This window comes from Crotalus tigris, unplaced genomic scaffold, assembly GCF_016545835.1.
Source record: "Crotalus tigris isolate CLP2741 ecotype Arizona unplaced genomic scaffold, ASM1654583v1 scf7180000018371.15429387391:27106975, whole genome shotgun sequence".
In the NCBI taxonomy this organism is placed as follows: Eukaryota; Metazoa; Chordata; class Lepidosauria; order Squamata; family Viperidae; genus Crotalus; species Crotalus tigris.
In genome coordinates, this window is record NW_024096970.1 from 2,794,904 (window position 1) to 2,812,920 (window position 18,017).

At 37.8% G+C, this 18,017-nt stretch overlaps 1 protein-coding gene across 4 annotated transcripts in view; it reads right to left on the reverse strand.

Moving 5' to 3' along the window:
- The window catches only part of PDSS2 (decaprenyl diphosphate synthase subunit 2), an 89,763-nt gene extending 88,456 nt beyond the window's left edge, over positions 1 to 1,307 (reverse strand). For 3 of the 4 annotated variants that reach the window (XR_005557642.1, XM_039351120.1, XM_039351118.1), the window contains exon 1: positions 639 to 1,306. Coding sequence is in view for 3 of the 4 variants with exons in the window: in XM_039351120.1 (XP_039207054.1) it covers positions 639 to 931 (293 nt within the window). In the remaining variant the exon portion in view is untranslated. Of the gene's footprint in view, positions 1 to 638 lie in introns of all 4 variants that reach the window. The other variant, XM_039351119.1, reaches the window with a different exon arrangement.
- Between the last annotated feature and the right edge of the window lie 16,710 nt (positions 1,308 to 18,017).

The following is an 18,017-nucleotide window of genomic DNA, read 5'->3' on the forward strand; positions in this document are numbered from 1 at the left end:
TAATTCCCTATGAACCTCTGTACCAGACTGTAATCTTATCAGGAACTTAGCATATCTTAATGCTCTTTACTCTAAAACATGCATGACATTCAGAAGCAACATAACATCTTGCTCTAGAGTTAATTTCATGCAACTCTAATTTAAAATGACTTCAGACAGCCAGTCAGTCAAAACAGGTAGACCAATAATCAGACTCTAAATAAGGAAGTATTATATATTCAGTGAAAGAAATACAAGGAGTTTGAGATAGCATAAGAGTTCTAATTATGGCAGGCAGTGTTAATAGTTAGAATGTTAATAGAAGTCGGAGGAGGGGAATATGAGCATTTGGATGTAATAAGAATTCCTTCAAAAGTTCTATATATAATGGAATTAAAGTATTTAATAATTTGTTTACTGAATGTAATTATACTCGTTTAAGGTTTATTTGGGTTTAAAAGTTTTTTCCTTTAAGTTCTAGTTAACTCTGTATTCAGCTCTGGGAAGCATGGGGGAAGGTTTTGGGGTGGGTTGGGAGGGATTGGGGAAGGGGTTTTTATTGTAAAATTGTAAACATTTATAATAATAATTAAAAAAAAGAATTCCTTCAAAAGCTTACTAGAAATATATTGGCCAACAAAGATCAGTTGAACGCTTACCTGGCCGTGTTAAGCAAGGGGTGGTTGGTTCCCACCAATTTGCGCAGCTGCATAGCGATGTTGCTCAGCTCGTCGCTCAAGAGGCACCGAAGGCTCATGAAAGAGGTCGGGTAGCCCACAATTTTCTCGGCCTCCGAAACCACTTTGCTCCAATAGGAAGCCGAAGAAAGCGACGGAGAACTGGAGAAGAGGCATCGCCGCTGCCTGGGCTTTCCACCTCCTTCAGCCCAGAACTGGGCAAGTATCCGGGAGCAACTTTTAACACAAGGTGACAGCAACACGGGGCGCATCATTACTTCTAGAAAGCCAAAGTCACTCACGTGGCTCTTGCTGCTACTTGTCTGTCCCCAAACTGTATCTGTACAACAAACAAGCAGGACCCGCTATAGGTCTGATCATCAGTATCAAGTCTTACTCCGGTCCTCCAACCTCTTAATAGTTTTGCTTCTCTCCGCTCGTATTTATGCGCGCCTTACGCTTCTGCTCTGCTCCTTCTTGGGAATCTTCTTCGTCCTACCAGAGAGAAGAATTAGCACTACTGCCGCTTTATAAACTCCTTAACGTCGGGGGGCGGGGTGGAAACTCTGCTCTAAGTAGCCTTCCCGGTACCGAAGCGGCACACGCTAATCTCATGGAGGCAGCCATCTTAAGTGTCGCAAAATGACAGGGAAATCAGGGAAGTTACACTTTGTGCACCGTTTCTTTACCTTACGGTATTGCCTGGGAGCACAGTAATCTCTGGAGGAAAGACGAGTAGTTAGTACGGTTCCTAAGTGTCGAGCTCTGAGATCCAAATTGTCGTAGGTGTAGTCCTCCGTAAAGCGGAGCGCAAAATTCGTGATTCCTGAAATACAATCTACAATCCTGCTACATAGTAAATATTCTGAAATATTGAGTTCTACTAAGAATCACCGTCTCTTCTGTAGGATCTTCATAGAAGAAAGATAACATGAGAAATCATCGTTAGATCGCTGGTATTTTTGAACCCATCCAGTTCGCGGGGGTTTTAGTTTCATTGACTCGCTGAATAATTTGTTAAATAACAGTCCCAGCTCGAGGAATCTGAATTTAGAATAGTGCAGTTATGCGCGCGTTTAGATTAAAGCAAATCTTTCTTCAGTGAAACGTCTCCATACTTAAAATTATTCTCTTGAAGCATATTATTAAATTTTATGACATTTGACTTCCAATGACAGGAGTCAGTCACTCTTGAGTTAATTACATTTCAGCAAATACTAGTGAAATCAATTGCACTTACTCAGAGTAAAGTTAAAATTTCCTTATGAAGAACACTTTTTCCAGCTCAGAATTATGAGCTATTGTCTTTAACTATGGAAACTTTTTGTAAAAAAGTTATAGCATATCCATGGTGTATTACATGAATAAGCTGTCTACCTATGCATAAGATGCTATCAATTCAAATGTACTTCGTTTTTTATAAGAGAACATAGATTGCACTTGTGTTCATATTTCTACAAATGAATGGTAACAGGTTTTCCCAGAACTGGCTCTGCTGTTAAAAAATTAAGATGGCTGCTACGCTGTATTTGCGTGAACCCTACCTAACCCATAAACTAGTCATCCTTATTTTACATAGCATGTTATGTGAATCCATTCTGCATACTTAATTTATGGTTATGTGTATCACATAACCCTCAACATTTGCTAATTATATCCATCATAAATAAATGTATTATGCAAACAGCTGGATATGTTTGTTCAGGAAGTGATAGTGGCACACTATTATGCCACTAGTTGCTAATAAAATGGAGAATGCTGCCTTATTAAATAGTATTCTTTAGTGAAAGTATATAACAATCCCAGGAATAAAACTGTTCAAAGAAAAATATGTGACTCATTTATAGCATATATACTTTATCTGTAGAGGAGATTCTACTAGTCATTCCAATTCTTTTTATATAACTTCAAAAGATTTCTGATTTGCTGAAATTTTAAGGCTGTTTATATATATATAGAAGCTCTGCGCTTCTCGATCTAGTTATCGGTCTGTCCGTTTTCTCTACTTGGTTTGTTCTTAAAGGGCACGCGTCTCTTACTGTGTTGGTATCTTCCGAAGTTGCTATTTTTCTTTTTTAATAGCCTTAAAATATGAGCAAATCAGAAATCTTTTGAAGTTATATAAAAAGAATTGGAATTATGATCCCCATCAAACAGGTTTGTAGGTTTCCATGTCATTATACAGTAGTGGCCAAAATTGTGGAAACCTTTTTTGAGGTTTGATGACTAATAACACCACTTTTTTTTGGAGTAGTACCATAAAATTATATATCAATGGAAAAATAATTTAATCAAGAATGTAATGCAACAAAGTTTGTTCAATTATCTGTACTGTATTCTATGAAAAGTTATAGCCAAATAACCAGAAAAAGGAAGCACAACTTGCTTAGGTTGATATCAGGTAGCTTTCCTTCATCTGATTGTAGCCAATGAGCATGAGTGTTTAGAGAGCCAATCAGATGTCATCTTGTTTTGGCAATGAGCCAATCAGATCACAGTAGGATTCCATTATTGATGTCATGTATTGAAACTGAGGAGGACATTTGTCAGTGTGTTATGTGATCACTATCAAGTTGGTTGGGGGTTTTTTTCTCTTTCATTTAGTCAGCTTTTAAAACGTAATAAAATTAAAGTAATGGTGCAGAGAGTTGACTAGTCACCCAGAAAGCAATGTAAAATAGTATTATTAAGTGAACAAAGCTACAGTTATAAAGAAATTAGAAGAAAAATTGGTGAAAATTTAACCAAAGGTAGCATTTCTATTGTACACTTTTCCCAAAAGGTTTCCACAATTTTGGCCACTACTGTATATCACCATATTGCTAAACCACACTGAGCAGTGCTATGTAGAAGCACATACCCCAATAAAAATTTGAACTGATGTTCACAACAAATGGTGAACACTTTTTTTTAAAGCACAGGCACTTTTCAAGTGTGGATTGAAAATAAGTAAGCTTTATTATTTATGTAATGCGCTTTTATGCTGCTCAATAAGTGTCATCAGCATCAGTATATTTATTTACCTTATGTTTATTGACTTTGTTTCCTTTAAACAAACTGAAAGTTTAATGAAGCATATAGTACACATCTGAACAGTATAATTATATAGAGAACATATACTCAACACAATTCATGGTTAAAGGATGCATTAATATCTTACAGTAATATTTTCTAGTTATTCCACTAATTGACATAGTCTTTCAAAGTGTAACCTCATAGTGGGGAAAATCAGCCCTCAAGAGTAATGCAACTACTTTTAAGAGCAAAACAATTGCTAGGTTTCATTCATTTTCTGAAACATTTTAGAATTTAATATCTGTGGTTTTTTTATGAATCTTTTAAATAATTATACTAGGAATTTGCACCGGATACTTCCCAGTCTTACATATCCCTATCAGCCCCATACTGACTGAGAATTATGGGAACAGCAGTTGAACCCACTGAAGGAGTTCCTGGAAAGAGAAACCTAGGTTAAAGACTATGATGGCCAAAGTAATACATCATATCCCAATCTGAGCACCTAAACACTCTCCAAACTACTAGAATTCCCAAAGAACAAGTTGTAAACCCAACTAATATGTAAATCATACCTGTTAAACAAAAGATATTTAGTTATTTTATAGAATGCAATTTGTAAATGAGCACTATAGATTGCAGTGAGGTATGTAGTCATACTTCTGCTAAATAATGGTTTAATTGTTTTAGTTGTTACTTCATGACATCTTTACTAAAAGTATTTATATATTCAGTAATGTTAAGTTTTTTTCTCCTATTCCTAAAAAGTCCCATACAATAATGATACTATACCTGATCTCCAGATTTATGCTGAAGCCACCACAAATTGTAAATTAATATGTTTAATGAAAACCTTCTAGCCTAGGTAAATTAACCAGATTATTAACTCACAAGAATCTCAATGGAAAATAGAATTGGTTCACTGAGTATACCTACATTCCTATATGTAGGAAAAACTAAGTATTGACATTCACACAGATTACTGAGTTTATTTTACATATACCTAAGCAACAAGCATGTAGTTTACACAACATGCTTATATAACATTTAATTTATAAAATAGAAGTAAGTTAGTTAGCTGGCCCATTTTTGGCACATGGACCAGAATATTAATTCTAAATATCTTAAGAAAGCAAAAGAATAAGAGAAGGAAAAGAGAGTTGTGAAATTACGCCAAAAACGAAATATTGAGGAAACAGTTTTATATTTTATTTTAGACAGGGCTTTTTTTCTCATAGAACGCCCAGAACGGAGTTCCAGCACCTTTTTTGGATGGAACCTTGTAGGGTAGGCAAGGCGGGTTGTATGACGTGTGAGTTCCGGTACCTTTTTTTTTTTTTTTTTAGAAAAAAAAGCACCGATTTTAGACATTATAAAGTACAGGCAGTCCTCAACTTGCGACCACAATTGAGCCCAAAATTTATATTGCTAGGTGAGTTTTGCCCTATTTTATTACTTTTCTAGCCACAGTTATGAAGTGAATCATAGCAGTTGTTAAGTTAGTAACCCTGTTAAGTGAATCTGGCTTCTCCATTGACTTTGCTTGTCAGAAGGTTGCAAAAGGGGATCACATGTGCTCAGGAGACTGCAAAATAAATGTGAGTCAGTTGCCAAGTGTCTAAATTTTGGTCACGTGACCAAGGAGAGGCTGCAACGATTGTAAGTGTGAAAAGATAAGATAACCTTTATTGTCATTTTTATACTGTGGGCACAATGGCACACATCAAAAATGAAATTTAGTTGCCCGTCCTCAAAGTGAAATACATACATGACACACACCTCCTCCCAGAAGGTAACAAGGAAAACAGGTCATGAAGAGGATGTGTAGTGTCCCAGATAATCTTGCGGACCCTGCTCAAGCAACGCTTCTGTGCTATGTCCTGGATGGGAGGGAGGGAACTGCCAATGATCTTTTCGGCCATTCTCACCACTCTCTGCACCACCTTCCTGTCTGAAGCATTGATGCCTCCAAACCAGACTGTGATGCTGTATGACAGGATGCTCTCAATTGTCCCCCTGTAAAAAGTGGTCAGGACAGGGGAAGGAAGATGTGCCTTTCTCATGTGGCGCAGAAAATGCAAGCTCTGCTGTGCCTGCTTCACCAGTTTCTCACTGTTGAGCGACCAAGTCAGCCTACTTGTTAGCTGCACACCCAAGAATTTGATGCTGGTAATCATTTCCACAGGTGAATCATTTATGCACAGAGAAGTGTGGCTGTGGCTGCCTTTTCTGAAATCAACAATGATCTCTTTGGTTTTTCCGGTATTTAAAACTAGGCTGTTTTCCTTATACCAGTTCACCAATCCTTCAACCTCCTTGCGGTAAGCTTCCACCTTGTCATCCTAAATAAGGCCCACTACTGTTGTATCATCTGCAAACTTCACAATATGGTTGGTGGCAAACCTAGCACAATAGTCATGGGTCAACAGGGTGAACAGCAGCGGACTTAAGACACAGACCTGAGGAGAACCTGTGCTCAAGAAAATGGTATTAGAGGTATTTGTTCCAACTCGCACATATTGGGGCCTGTTGGTAAGAAAATCAAGAATCCAGTTGTACAAAGGAGTGTTTAAGCCTAAAAGGCCCAGTTTGTCTACTAGATGCTTGGGAATGATTGTGTTGAACGCTGAATTGAAGTCGACAAAACAGCAAACGCACATGAGTATTTCTTTCTTCTAAGTGCTTCAGGCTCAGATGGAGAACGGAAGAAATAGCATCCTCTATAGAGCGATTTGGCCGGTAGGCAAACTGAAGTGGATCAAAAGCTGTCGGGAGGCTACATACAATAGTGTCCTTTATCAGCTTCTCAAAGCATTTCTTGATGGTGGATGTCAGTGCAATTGGACAGTAATCATTGAGGCCTGTAATTGTGGAGTTTTTTGGCACTGGCAAGATGATGGCCGTCTTAAAACATGATGGGACCACTGCCTGCTGCAATGAGAGGTTGAAAATATCTGTGAGAACACAAGCCAGCTCTCCTGCGCAGTCCCTGAGGACATGTCCAGGGATGTTATCTAGGCCTGCTGCTTTCCGAATGTTAACTGCAGTGTTTTCCAGACAGAGGTGACATCAAAGCTTGGCACTTGCTCATCAGGATGAGGCACTACTTTCCTAGCAGGAGTGCTATTTGATGCCTCAAATCTACCAAAAAATGCATTCAGTTTGTTTAGGAAGTCTGTGTCATCCTTGCATCTCGATGGAGCCACCTTTTAATCTGTAATGGCCTGGATCCTTTGCCACATTCGCCCCACATTTGTTGGGTCCTGAAAAAAGTTCTGAATTTTCTGGCAATGGGCTTGCTTTGCACCTTTTATGGCACTTTTCAGATTTGCTCTGGCTGTTCTAAGTGCCAGCATGTCACCAGATTTAAAAGCCACGTTCCATGCTTTCAGCATCTTGCGGATCTCATAAGTCAGCCACAGTTTTTCTTTCGCCCTCACAACAATGCTTTTCAGGACAGAGACATCTATGCACTTTTGGATATATGCAGACACCGTGGTGGTATACTTCTCAACATTTGTATGTTGGTTATCAGTAGCTGCTTCCTTAAACATGCCCCAGTCTGTGCACTCAAAGCAATCTTGTAGTGCTTCTGTAGCTCCCTCTGTCCAAACCCTCACCTGCTTTACTGTAGGTTTCACCCTGATTAATAAAGGCTTATATGCTGGAATAAGCAGCACTGAGAGATGGTCAGAGGAGCCCAGGTGAGGGCGGGGGATAGCTTTGAAAGCCTTCTTGATGTTGGAATAAGCAAGATCCAGTGTATTGTCCCCTCTGGTTGCAAAGTCCACATATTGATGGAAATATGGCAGGGTAGCTTTCAAATCCACTTGGTTAATGTCACCCACTGCAATAAATGCACCCTCTGGGTGAGTAGTTTGTAAGCCACTGATGGTATGGCAGAGAACCTTCAGGGCCTCTTCTCTGTTTGCATCAGGGGGGATATACACAGCTGTGATAATGGTAACAGAGAATTCTCTAGGCAGATAGAAGGGTCTGCAACGGTTATAAGTCCCTTTTTTCAGTGCCATTGTAACTTTGAATGGTCACTAAATGAACTGTTGTATATCGAAGGCTACCCGAACAATATATAAAATGCCATTTACACAGATACAGGGAAGCTTGATTGAGAAAAGAAAATATACTGGTGAAATGTAGATAGACAGACAGACAGACAGACAACCTTTATTGTCATTTTTTACCATGGGTAAAATGGCACACATTAAAAATGAAATTTCGTTGCTTGCTCTCAAAGTATACACATACATAACACACATTTAAACATACTATGTACAACATATATATAGACCCACACCCTCACATATAAGTAAATTTATACAATTTACATTACATATATAAGAGATTTCTAATAAAATGAGGTAACTTTATAATTATCACAGAGTTGTATTTCATTTCGAACTTAAAATCTGCCAACTGTAGCAAGACACTGAAATATGTTTACATAATAACACAGTAAAAAGAAAATCTTACATTGCATTTGTTTCCCAACACATGTACTATGCACAGAACAATTAGACTGGTATTTAACCTGTATCTGTTCCTTATTTTCTATAATAATTACCTGTGCAAGAAAATACAGAATACAGAAATAATTTGCTTCTTGATTGCTGACAGAAGGTGGAAAGGTTTATTGCATTAAAACTACTCTCTGAAAACTTACGCTTATAACTAAATCTTTTACAAACTAGAATGTTTTGGCTAAATAGATATGCAAGTGACCAACAATCATCACAGCTGTAGAACTTAGGTAGCAGTGTTGAACTGACCCTTATTTAATAATTAAAACTATTATCTCAAAGTTAATTACAGTGCTTATGCATTGAACAGTCTTTATTACATACTTTTCATTGTGTAAGTTAAGAAGCTTGTGAATTCATCTGTATCAAGAATGGAATCAGGTCAAAACCAATGAATAGTTTTTTAAAGGAATAAACAAGTCTTAGAAGTCTCCATGCATTTCAATAAAATACTGAGGGCTTTGGCTGCAGGAATGTAGTTGGCATGGTGATCAAAATGAACAGTTTATTAAGTCACATTTTTATCAAATACAATTTAGAAATTAGACTTTTTTTTAAAAAGTGCTTATGCCCAGACAGTGGGCTCTTCCTCACATTCCCCTAACTGTGGAACAACTTGTACCAATGCTTCCATGTTCTCATAACATTGGCTTTGTTTTAACCCAGCCACAGTTAAAGTCATATTTCCAATTTTAAAGTACTGTATTTCCTCTTCTGACCCAAGTGTTTTATTGGTTGTAATCAATCATTTTTTAAAATGTAGCTCTTATGGGCTGTTTTAAAGGGGCTGCAAGACCTCATCTCTCTACTCATAGGGAACTGCCCTCTTGTAATTATTTTGGTATGGGTTATAGGAGAGACTGGATGCCTAGTTTAAACGGAGCTCTTTGCTCATGGAGTATTTGATCAGTGCTTTCCAGAGCACTTAGGACAGGGGTGTCAAACTCGCAATGTCACATGATGTGTCACGACGTATCGCAACTTTTTTCCATTGCCGGCAATGGGGTGGGCGTGGTTTCAGCATGACGCATCCGGCCTGCGGGCTGGCAGTTTGACACCCCTGACTTAGCAGATCTTATGACACTGCTTATAAAAAAGAATTAGGCATTCCTTTGAAAGAACACAATATTTATTTTTTTTAACAGGAGTTAAAAAGAGATAAACCTGGGCTTAAAATTCAGGACTAGCATTCAGCTGAGTGCTCTGTAGATGCTCATGCTGTATTGCACAGAAGGTAATTTTAAACCAGGAAAGAACCAGGTTTTACCAGCTCTTTATTGCTGGTTTTGTCCCCATTGATTGCAGTACAGATTTTATGCTGCTTCTGCCAACAAGAAGTTTTTATTTTTTAATTTACAAGTAGTCCTTGTTTAGCAACTGCCTTCTACAGCAACTATTCACAGTTATGGTGGTGTTGAAAAAGTAACTTTGCAACCAATCCTCACATTTACAATTTTCACAGGTCAGTAAAGCAGAGGAAGCTGAAATAAGATCATAAGCACAGTCACAGTTTTGCTTAAGCTTTGCTTAATGACTGGGTTGCCAGTTCCAGTTGTGGTTGTTAAATGAGGATTACTTGTATGGGGAGGAAGGGAAGCCATTTTCTCTTCTTCATTCCAGTTCTTTGGCTATTCACAGATTAATTCTGGGTATTGCTGGTCACAGGGACAGTGGACTCATTGCTGGTCCCAGCACTTCCTTGAGGCATTAATCATTCCCTATCCATTGCTCCTTCATGCTGTTATCTCCTCCATGCCTTTACTCTGTCTGACTATTTCAGATGTGGGTTTAACTCTCTGTCAAAAGAGCACCAGACCCATGTTTAGAAATAGTTCAACTGATAAATCACAGACATGGAATACTTCTGCATCTGTTCTAAGTTAGAGACAATTTGACAGGTAACATCCATTCCAAGTGTACTGCTACACACTGTATTAAAGAGAATAGTGGTGGCCATGTTTCTTCCACTGATAGGCCATGCTTGGTAAAAGGGGAAACAAAACTGGAGGGATCCAGTAAGTGCTTTCCTTAACTTGTTCCATGTCAAGAAGGTAAGAACAGCACCAGTCTCTGGCCTAATTACTGTGGTAAAATAAGGGTTAGGAATTGGAGTAGCACATTTTATGCTGGCTTACTTTTCTTGTTTAAGGACTAATGCCTAGTGCCTAGCTCTAAAGCAACTATCTAATTCAGAGGTGTTCTGCATATGTCATAACAAAGGGAAGTATAGATACTTCAACTTTTACATAAGTACTCTAGACAGAATGTTTACAAATCTTTCTTAATAAGGATGAAAGGCTAAGAGTGAAAGAGGGTTATTGAGAAAGTTTTTGCATTCTAAAATGGCCTCTGGTATTTATGTTGCCTTGAATGTTGACCTAAGCTAATACTTCATCATTAGACTGCTTACTCTTCAAGTTCTGGATTGCTCCATTAATAGGTCTGCTCTTGTGCCGCTTAGGTTAATGTTTCTTAATTAAATGTGCAATGTATGACTCTACTATCTCTAATCAGGTAGAGGAAGAAAGCTGCCTCCTTTATTTGGTCACTCAGTGGAAGCTCATCGACAATGAGATCAATTCTGCTGTTTTTAAACGGACCAAGCTAGACTGCCTTTTCTTTTAAGGGGGAAAAAAGGGAGTGGATTTATAAAATCCTAATACTTATAAGAAAACTACCAAAACTTGTGACTGAATCTATAACCATAACTCACAAGTTTTTTGTTTAGTAATTATATTTTATCAGTTTTTAACATTAAAAAGTGGGGAGTGCTATGTGAAATTCTGGCAAGAACACTTTGTATGCCAGCATAGTCTCTGGTTATAAAGTATCTTTGTGTACTATGTAAGAAAAATTTAAATAAGATACCTATAAATTATTGGTCTACTTGCTGGAAATGTACATATCCTGTAGGGTAGACTGTTTTATAATGAAATAAATTGAAAGAGGGAATCAGTAGTTTAATTTAAAGATATAGGAGATTCCAGTTATTCATTATGAGGGCTAAGGATAAAATCACTGGAGGCATAAAGTAGTACCTTATATGGTTATTGTTGCATGAATTCTTGAAGATTATAATTTTTACAAACAAGTGCCCTTTATTTAAATATGTGAATTGTAAATTAGAGCTAGAAAAATAAATGTATGATTGTTTCCCTTTTGCCACTTAACAGTGCAGTATAAAGATCTGTGGAAATACTTAAAAAGAGATATTTCATCATATAGGGGAGAGAGGGTACAAAACATAATCCCTTTAAAAACTAAGCTGCTACTTTGCTAGGCTTGCACCATTCCTTCAGAAGCTAGTAGCTACTAGAGGTTGAAGCTATTATTTTCAGAAACTAATACTCACATGCGTGTGAAGACAGTGGGGTATCAGAAGCCCCCACAATAGTCTGGAATAAGGAGCAACTACTTTAAAGATTCAGAGATGGATCCACCACACATAGCTTCCACACATTCTGAAATATGGCCTAAAATCTAATGCCTGTGCACTTTAAAATAACTCCCACTGAAATTCAGTGGGATTTGGTCTCAATAGTTTCTTTCAGGCAGAGCAATTCTGTTGGACTGTTTTAAAAAACTCCAGTGCTGGTCAGTATGGCAGTCAAAATCTTATCCAGCAGTGCAGAACTATGGAAAAGAGCATCATTCATTCTTATTCTGCCTTTTTTTCTTTCTTTGGTTCTGTACTGCTGAGTACATTATTCAATACACTGGATAACTTCCTGTACATTGCTCACAATAAGAATGAATAAATAAAGATGAATTCCAGAACTGTTCTACATATGGGACCAGTTGGCAGTTTTCAGGGGGATGATTCCCTAACCTCAGAAAAGTCTGTCTTTGCAGTTATGGGCCCAGGATATATAAGTTTTCATTCCCCTTTTGATCAGGGCTGCTCAGTTACAACATTTATTGATTGTATGCCAATATAATTATGTTTTATCTACAAAGTGATTTTGATGCTTTAGGTGAGCCAGGTTTTGGCCACAACACCTCCAACTAGAGACTCTGAATATTGTATTTGGTCCTTTCCCATTTAGCATTTAGGTGGGTTGAGAGTTAGGTTTGTTGTTTGAATAGTTGTAAATATACACAAAACATCCAAATGGGCTTCCTTAATATTGTTGTATATCATCGTATGTCATCACAAATAGTGACAATGTACTGAAAGGGAATGAAGTGCAGGAACCTGGCAGCCATTTCATTGAGCATTGTTCCTAACCATTTCCTAAGAGATGGTAAAGGTGTTATTTCCTTGAAGGTAATCCTTGACTTGTAACTATAATGCAGTGTTTCTCAACCTTGACAATTTTAAGTCATGTGGACCTCAACTCCCAGAATTCCACAGCCAGCAACGCTGGCTGTGGAATTCTGGGAGTTGAAGTCCACATGCCTTAAAATTGTCAAGGTTGAGAAACACTGCTATAATGGAACCTGCCTATTATAGTTATAAACTATGATGATCCTAAAGTGGGTCATCTCACACGACCAATCAGATTCTATTACCTTTTTTTGCAGCGGTTTTCAAGTGAATGCATGGCTGTTAAGTGGCATTTTTGCCACTTAACTATGGGGCGCTTTTGCCAAAACCCAAAAATAAATGCAGATTTTTCAGAAAAAAAATGCTGTAAATTGCACACAGAATGTTGCAGACAGCTATAAATGGTTGCTGAGTGTCCAAAATGCTGTCACGTGACCATGAGGAGTGGGGGGTGGCCATCAAACTTCAGAAGTGGGTCGTAAATACCTTTTAAGGAGGACCATCATAACTTTGAACAGTCACTAAGTGACTAGTCATAAATTGAAAACTACCTATACTATTTGTTTTCTTGATGAAATCTGATTTCATTTACAATCTCTCAGTTAAGAAAAACCACCAGCTCTCATATATTATATGAGGTTTTATCTTAGGTCAGCAATTCTGATAAAGACTGAAATTTACGTTTAGTCTTTCAGCACAGCACTGACTCTTGATTAGACCTTTCCTAACATGGGGATTTTATCTACTCAACTTGAAAAAAAAATATGATGCCCTTTTCTTCCTAATGATTATCCAACAACAAATACTTCCCTGTCTCCCCCCAAAAAACCCACTCTTACTATATACTACATGTCTATTTTCTGTGGCTCTTAGTTTAACTACCACATTTCTGAAGGGCTTCTTTTCCATTCTTAATTTTAAATTTTATTTAATGTTCTTTTTTATAGATTGAAACTAAATATTCACTAGAAGTGACATGAGTCAAGAGATTTAACTCTTTCTATTCATTATTGAGGTCAGACTGCCGTGGAGCTGCAGCTTGCCCACTGTGATCATCATTTTTCCCTTGGTGTATAGCATCTTGCTTCTTCCTTAAAACTTCAGTGACAATACAGGTGCTGTGATACTCCAAGCAAAACATCTATTAATTCTTTTTCCACAATGTACACAACATGATTTGACAAAACATATTGTACTCCTTATTAAAAGCAACGTTTCCCAAATGAGGAATTTCTGCCTGTTTTTGTCAAAGGCATTTTGTCAATCTGGAGGGGAGAAGTGAGATGCTGCCTATTATGGCAAAAATGCTACTCACACTCAAGGCTGGCAGAGTGGGGAGTGCAGAGTAGGGGGAGCTTTCACGGAAGCAGATGCTCCATACCATTCACGGCCTTTCCAATTAACCTGGAGATGGAATAAGAAAACAGAAGCTTGAATAGGTCCAACTTTTACACGGAAGATTTTTTTTTCTTAAAAAAGCCAATAATTATGTCTCTTCATTTAAAAACAAAGGAGGAGACTTCTCAACTTGCTCCAGGTTTCCACACCAATGTTTTGAAAGAGTGACTCATCCCAGAAAGGGAGATATCAAGTCACTAAAACAGTAAAAATATACCTACTGGACCTCTGTTAGTCTTAAGGCAGCCATGATTATTGGGAGCCTTAGCCAGGTTCTCTAGGGTCAAATTTCTTGTCCTATTTTCCTGTAATGCTCCAATATGCAACTATTGCAGAGTGTGGGCACAATCCTTGCCAAGGCTGCCTATCCAAGTGCTGAAGGAGGTCCAGCACAGCAGCCTCCTGCTTTCAGAGCAGAGAAACTGTCCAGCAAAAAGAATGTTTGTTTACTGAATCTACAGCTGGCTAATTTTATAGAAACAGCCAAGAAATGCAGAGATTAGGGCAGAAGAAGAAAGAGGAGAATCTGTGGGAAACATGAGAGGCCCCTGGAACTTTAACGTAAAGATAAGGAAGCCTAAATCTGTTTGATATCAACTAATGAAAAGTGCACAGAATGTTTTTAAGGTGTTCCAAGTGTTAAGATACCAACTCTGTAGTTGTGTAGAGAGTCTGTGAATTAAAGGATGGGAAAGGGAATCTGGCATGCAAAGCAGCAGTAGGAAAGAAAGCTTAATAAGCAGAAACAAACATCAGTTCCTAGAAATCTAGAACACATTAAAACATTAATCTGACTGCCTTCAGTTCTCCTTGCCTGCAGTATGGTCTATTCCAGGATCACATGGTCACTCTCTGACATGGTTACTATAGCCCAGTGATGGCCAACCTTTTAGAGACCGAGTGCCCAAACTGCAACCCAAAACCCACTTATGCATTGTCAGGTGCCGAGTGGGTGTGGCCCATTGGGTGGCGTAGCTGCGGTGGAAACAGCAGACTGGGTGGGACTAAAAAGTTCAATGAATCAATTCCAACTTTGCAAGATCTTTTTTTTTTTCCTGCGAGAAGTTGAAATTGACTGATTGATTGAACCTTTTTTTTTGTACATGGCGGTGGAGGCCTAAAACAAAAAGGTTTTATAAAACCCAGCTGAAGGCCTAGGACTGGGGCGACGGTGCGCGTGCCCACAGAGAGGGCTCCAAGTGCCGCCTCTGGCACTTGTGCCATAGGTTTGCCACCACTGCTATAGCCCCCACTACTTCAACTATTTCTTCCCTGTTAGTATTAAGTTCAGCGTAGCTCAGGGATGTCAAACTGCTAGCCCACGGGCTGAATGCATCATAGCAAAACCACACCACCCCATAGCCGGCAATGGCAAAAAAAGTCATGATACGTCGCGACATGTCACATTATGTTGCAAGTTTGACACCCTGATGTAGCTGATCCCCCTAGTTCCTTCCTCCATCAGAAGTTGTTGGAAAGGCCTGTCGAGAACCCATTGGATCTCTCACTTGCCACAGATTTTGATTCCCAAGGTCAAGGAAACCCAAAGAGGTAAAAGAGAATACTATTTGGAAAAAGAATGAGTAAAGAGCCAAATTTTCAACAAAGCTCACTTCTCTTGAAACTCTAGAAGATATTAGATCATTGTTAGCAGCCAGCAAGCCAAAGTGCTTGAATCGTGAAAGAAGTAAAACCAGGTTAATTAAGTTCAATTCCTGCATTCAGAAAATAAGCTTTATTTCCATAAGTAACACAAAACAGCTTGTCATGATGGCATGGTTCACACAACATATTGAGACATGACTGGGTCTTCACAAAGTGCTGAACCACAAACTATCCAACTGAATTTGGATTTTTGACCTTGTCTAGCATTAGGCAAACACAGGATACCTAACAAGTATCAAAGGCTACATTTAGAAAGTTTCATGTTTCTATATTAGATTTTAAGAAAAACAAGAATTTCTATTAATTCTACTCTATATTAAATAATTGTGACACTACTTTTCTTCAAGAGGAGGCAATTATTTTTCTAGAGAATTCTTGAAGAAGCTTTTCCCATAGCCTAAGTTATAAGCTAACAACTTTGGGACCATGTGCCTGAGTGTAGCAATGTTTGTGCAGCTGCAAACATTCTTGAAAAACAGAATACCACCTATTTTGACCCTTTCCAGCTTGGGTTTAGGCCAGCAAACATATTCTCCCTTTGTCATCTTGTCAAATAAATTCATTTCAAGAGACAGAGCAAACGTATCATTGACACTGCTTGACTTTTTAGCAGCTTTTAATACCATTGACCACAATATACTCCTGGTTTGACTGTGGTGGCTGGGGCACTACGTTACAGGGGTTCTACTATTCCATGCAGGGATCATTTAATAGAATTATGTTAATCAAGTGTATCTTTGCAATGTGATATTATTCTGAGGGATGTCATGGCACTCTCTTGACGTCAATGCCTTTTAACATCTAAGAGCAGTCATTCAGCTTATATGCTGAGGAATCATCAATATGCAGATAAGAGTCAAGTTTATTTTTCCCCAACACCTGAATCAAGTGAACATGTCCCTAATATCAACGGTGATACTAGAGACCCAAGTGACCTCTTTGTAGGGACATATATGATAAACTACTATGGGTATCCACAGGAAGGGGGCAAACAGTAACACATTCTTGTGGCACTTATATGATTATGACATTATATAAGCATCATTTTAGCTTCAGTACAATTTGCTGTTGACCTCTTTATGAACAATGCCCTTTTTTAGACAGAGATACATTAGCCACAGTAATTCATGGCACCCCTCTTCCCAAAGAATCAAATTTCCAAATTTTCATTTTAAAAAAGGGAGATAGGGTCTAGCATAAAACAAATTCTGCCCATTTGTAATGCACTTCGATGGTTTTAAGCCAATTAATAACATGTCTCCGGCCAAGCATTAAAAAACCCTAATAAATAAATAAATAAATATTAAACATCTAATTAAATATTTTCTGAAGAAGAAATATCCTAGGAGGGTTGTTTTTTTTGGGGGGGGGGGGGAAAGCTCCCTGATGGAAAGTTAGAAATCCGGACTTTTGATGTGGCTTTGAGTTTCTAATATCTTAACAATATTTTATATGGCCAATTTTTCTATGTTTCTTAATGTTTTAGAATTTTACCTGGCCAATGTCTGTAAATAAAATCCATTGCTATTTCATAAAAGAAGACTGGGGCCAGGAATCTTTATATACATGAATTATGTGACCTTAGCTGATAAATTATGAAAAGTTGTCAAATATATGAAAAAATGTGCTATACCAAACAATACCCAATAGCATATATTAAAAAATCCCAAATGTGTTGTTGCACACAGTGTGGCTTTATTTTAGATTTCTGTATTCACCGGTTTCTGTTTTGGCCACGTTTGTCAGCTCTGCAAAGAGCAGATTCATAGCTCAGTCTGCTATTGCTGCCTTGAAAGTCTGCTACATTTTAGAAATTAGCTTCTTCATAGAAACTTTAAACGGAATATTCAAATTCACGTTTCAAGTGGACAAGCAACATTATCACTGTATCATTTCCTATGTTGTGATATACCAGGAGCAGAACATTTCATTAACTAATCGATTGATTAAAAATTTAACTGAGAAAATCAGCTAAAATTGATTCCCCCAATGAATCAACCATCTCTGATTGGCCATGAGATTTAATGATCAGCAAAATACAAATACTAACAGAAATGAACATGGGGAGGACCTCTTTAAATCTAAAGAAGGGTTTTTTTCTTTTGCCTTCCTCAGGAGGAATGCTTTTCTTCCATCAAAATTTGCCTAATATGACATAGGAGTCCATAATCTGAAACACTCTTCACTAATCTGATTACACCCCAGGTGTATAGACTTAAATTTTCAGAATTCCCGTTGCTAAGAATACATCAATAAACTTGCAAACTGATTGTGAAATTTATATAAAATGTCAGCTACAATTTCTAGATATATCAACTATACCCTTTCACTGAAGAAAATATTTTAACTAGTGAAAAATTAGGTAATTACTTATATTTCAAATATTATTTCACTAATTGCCCAAATATTATTTAGGCTTAGAGATGTTAAAGTGAGTACGTCCAAATCACAATAAGAGGTCCAAATAATGCAGCCCAA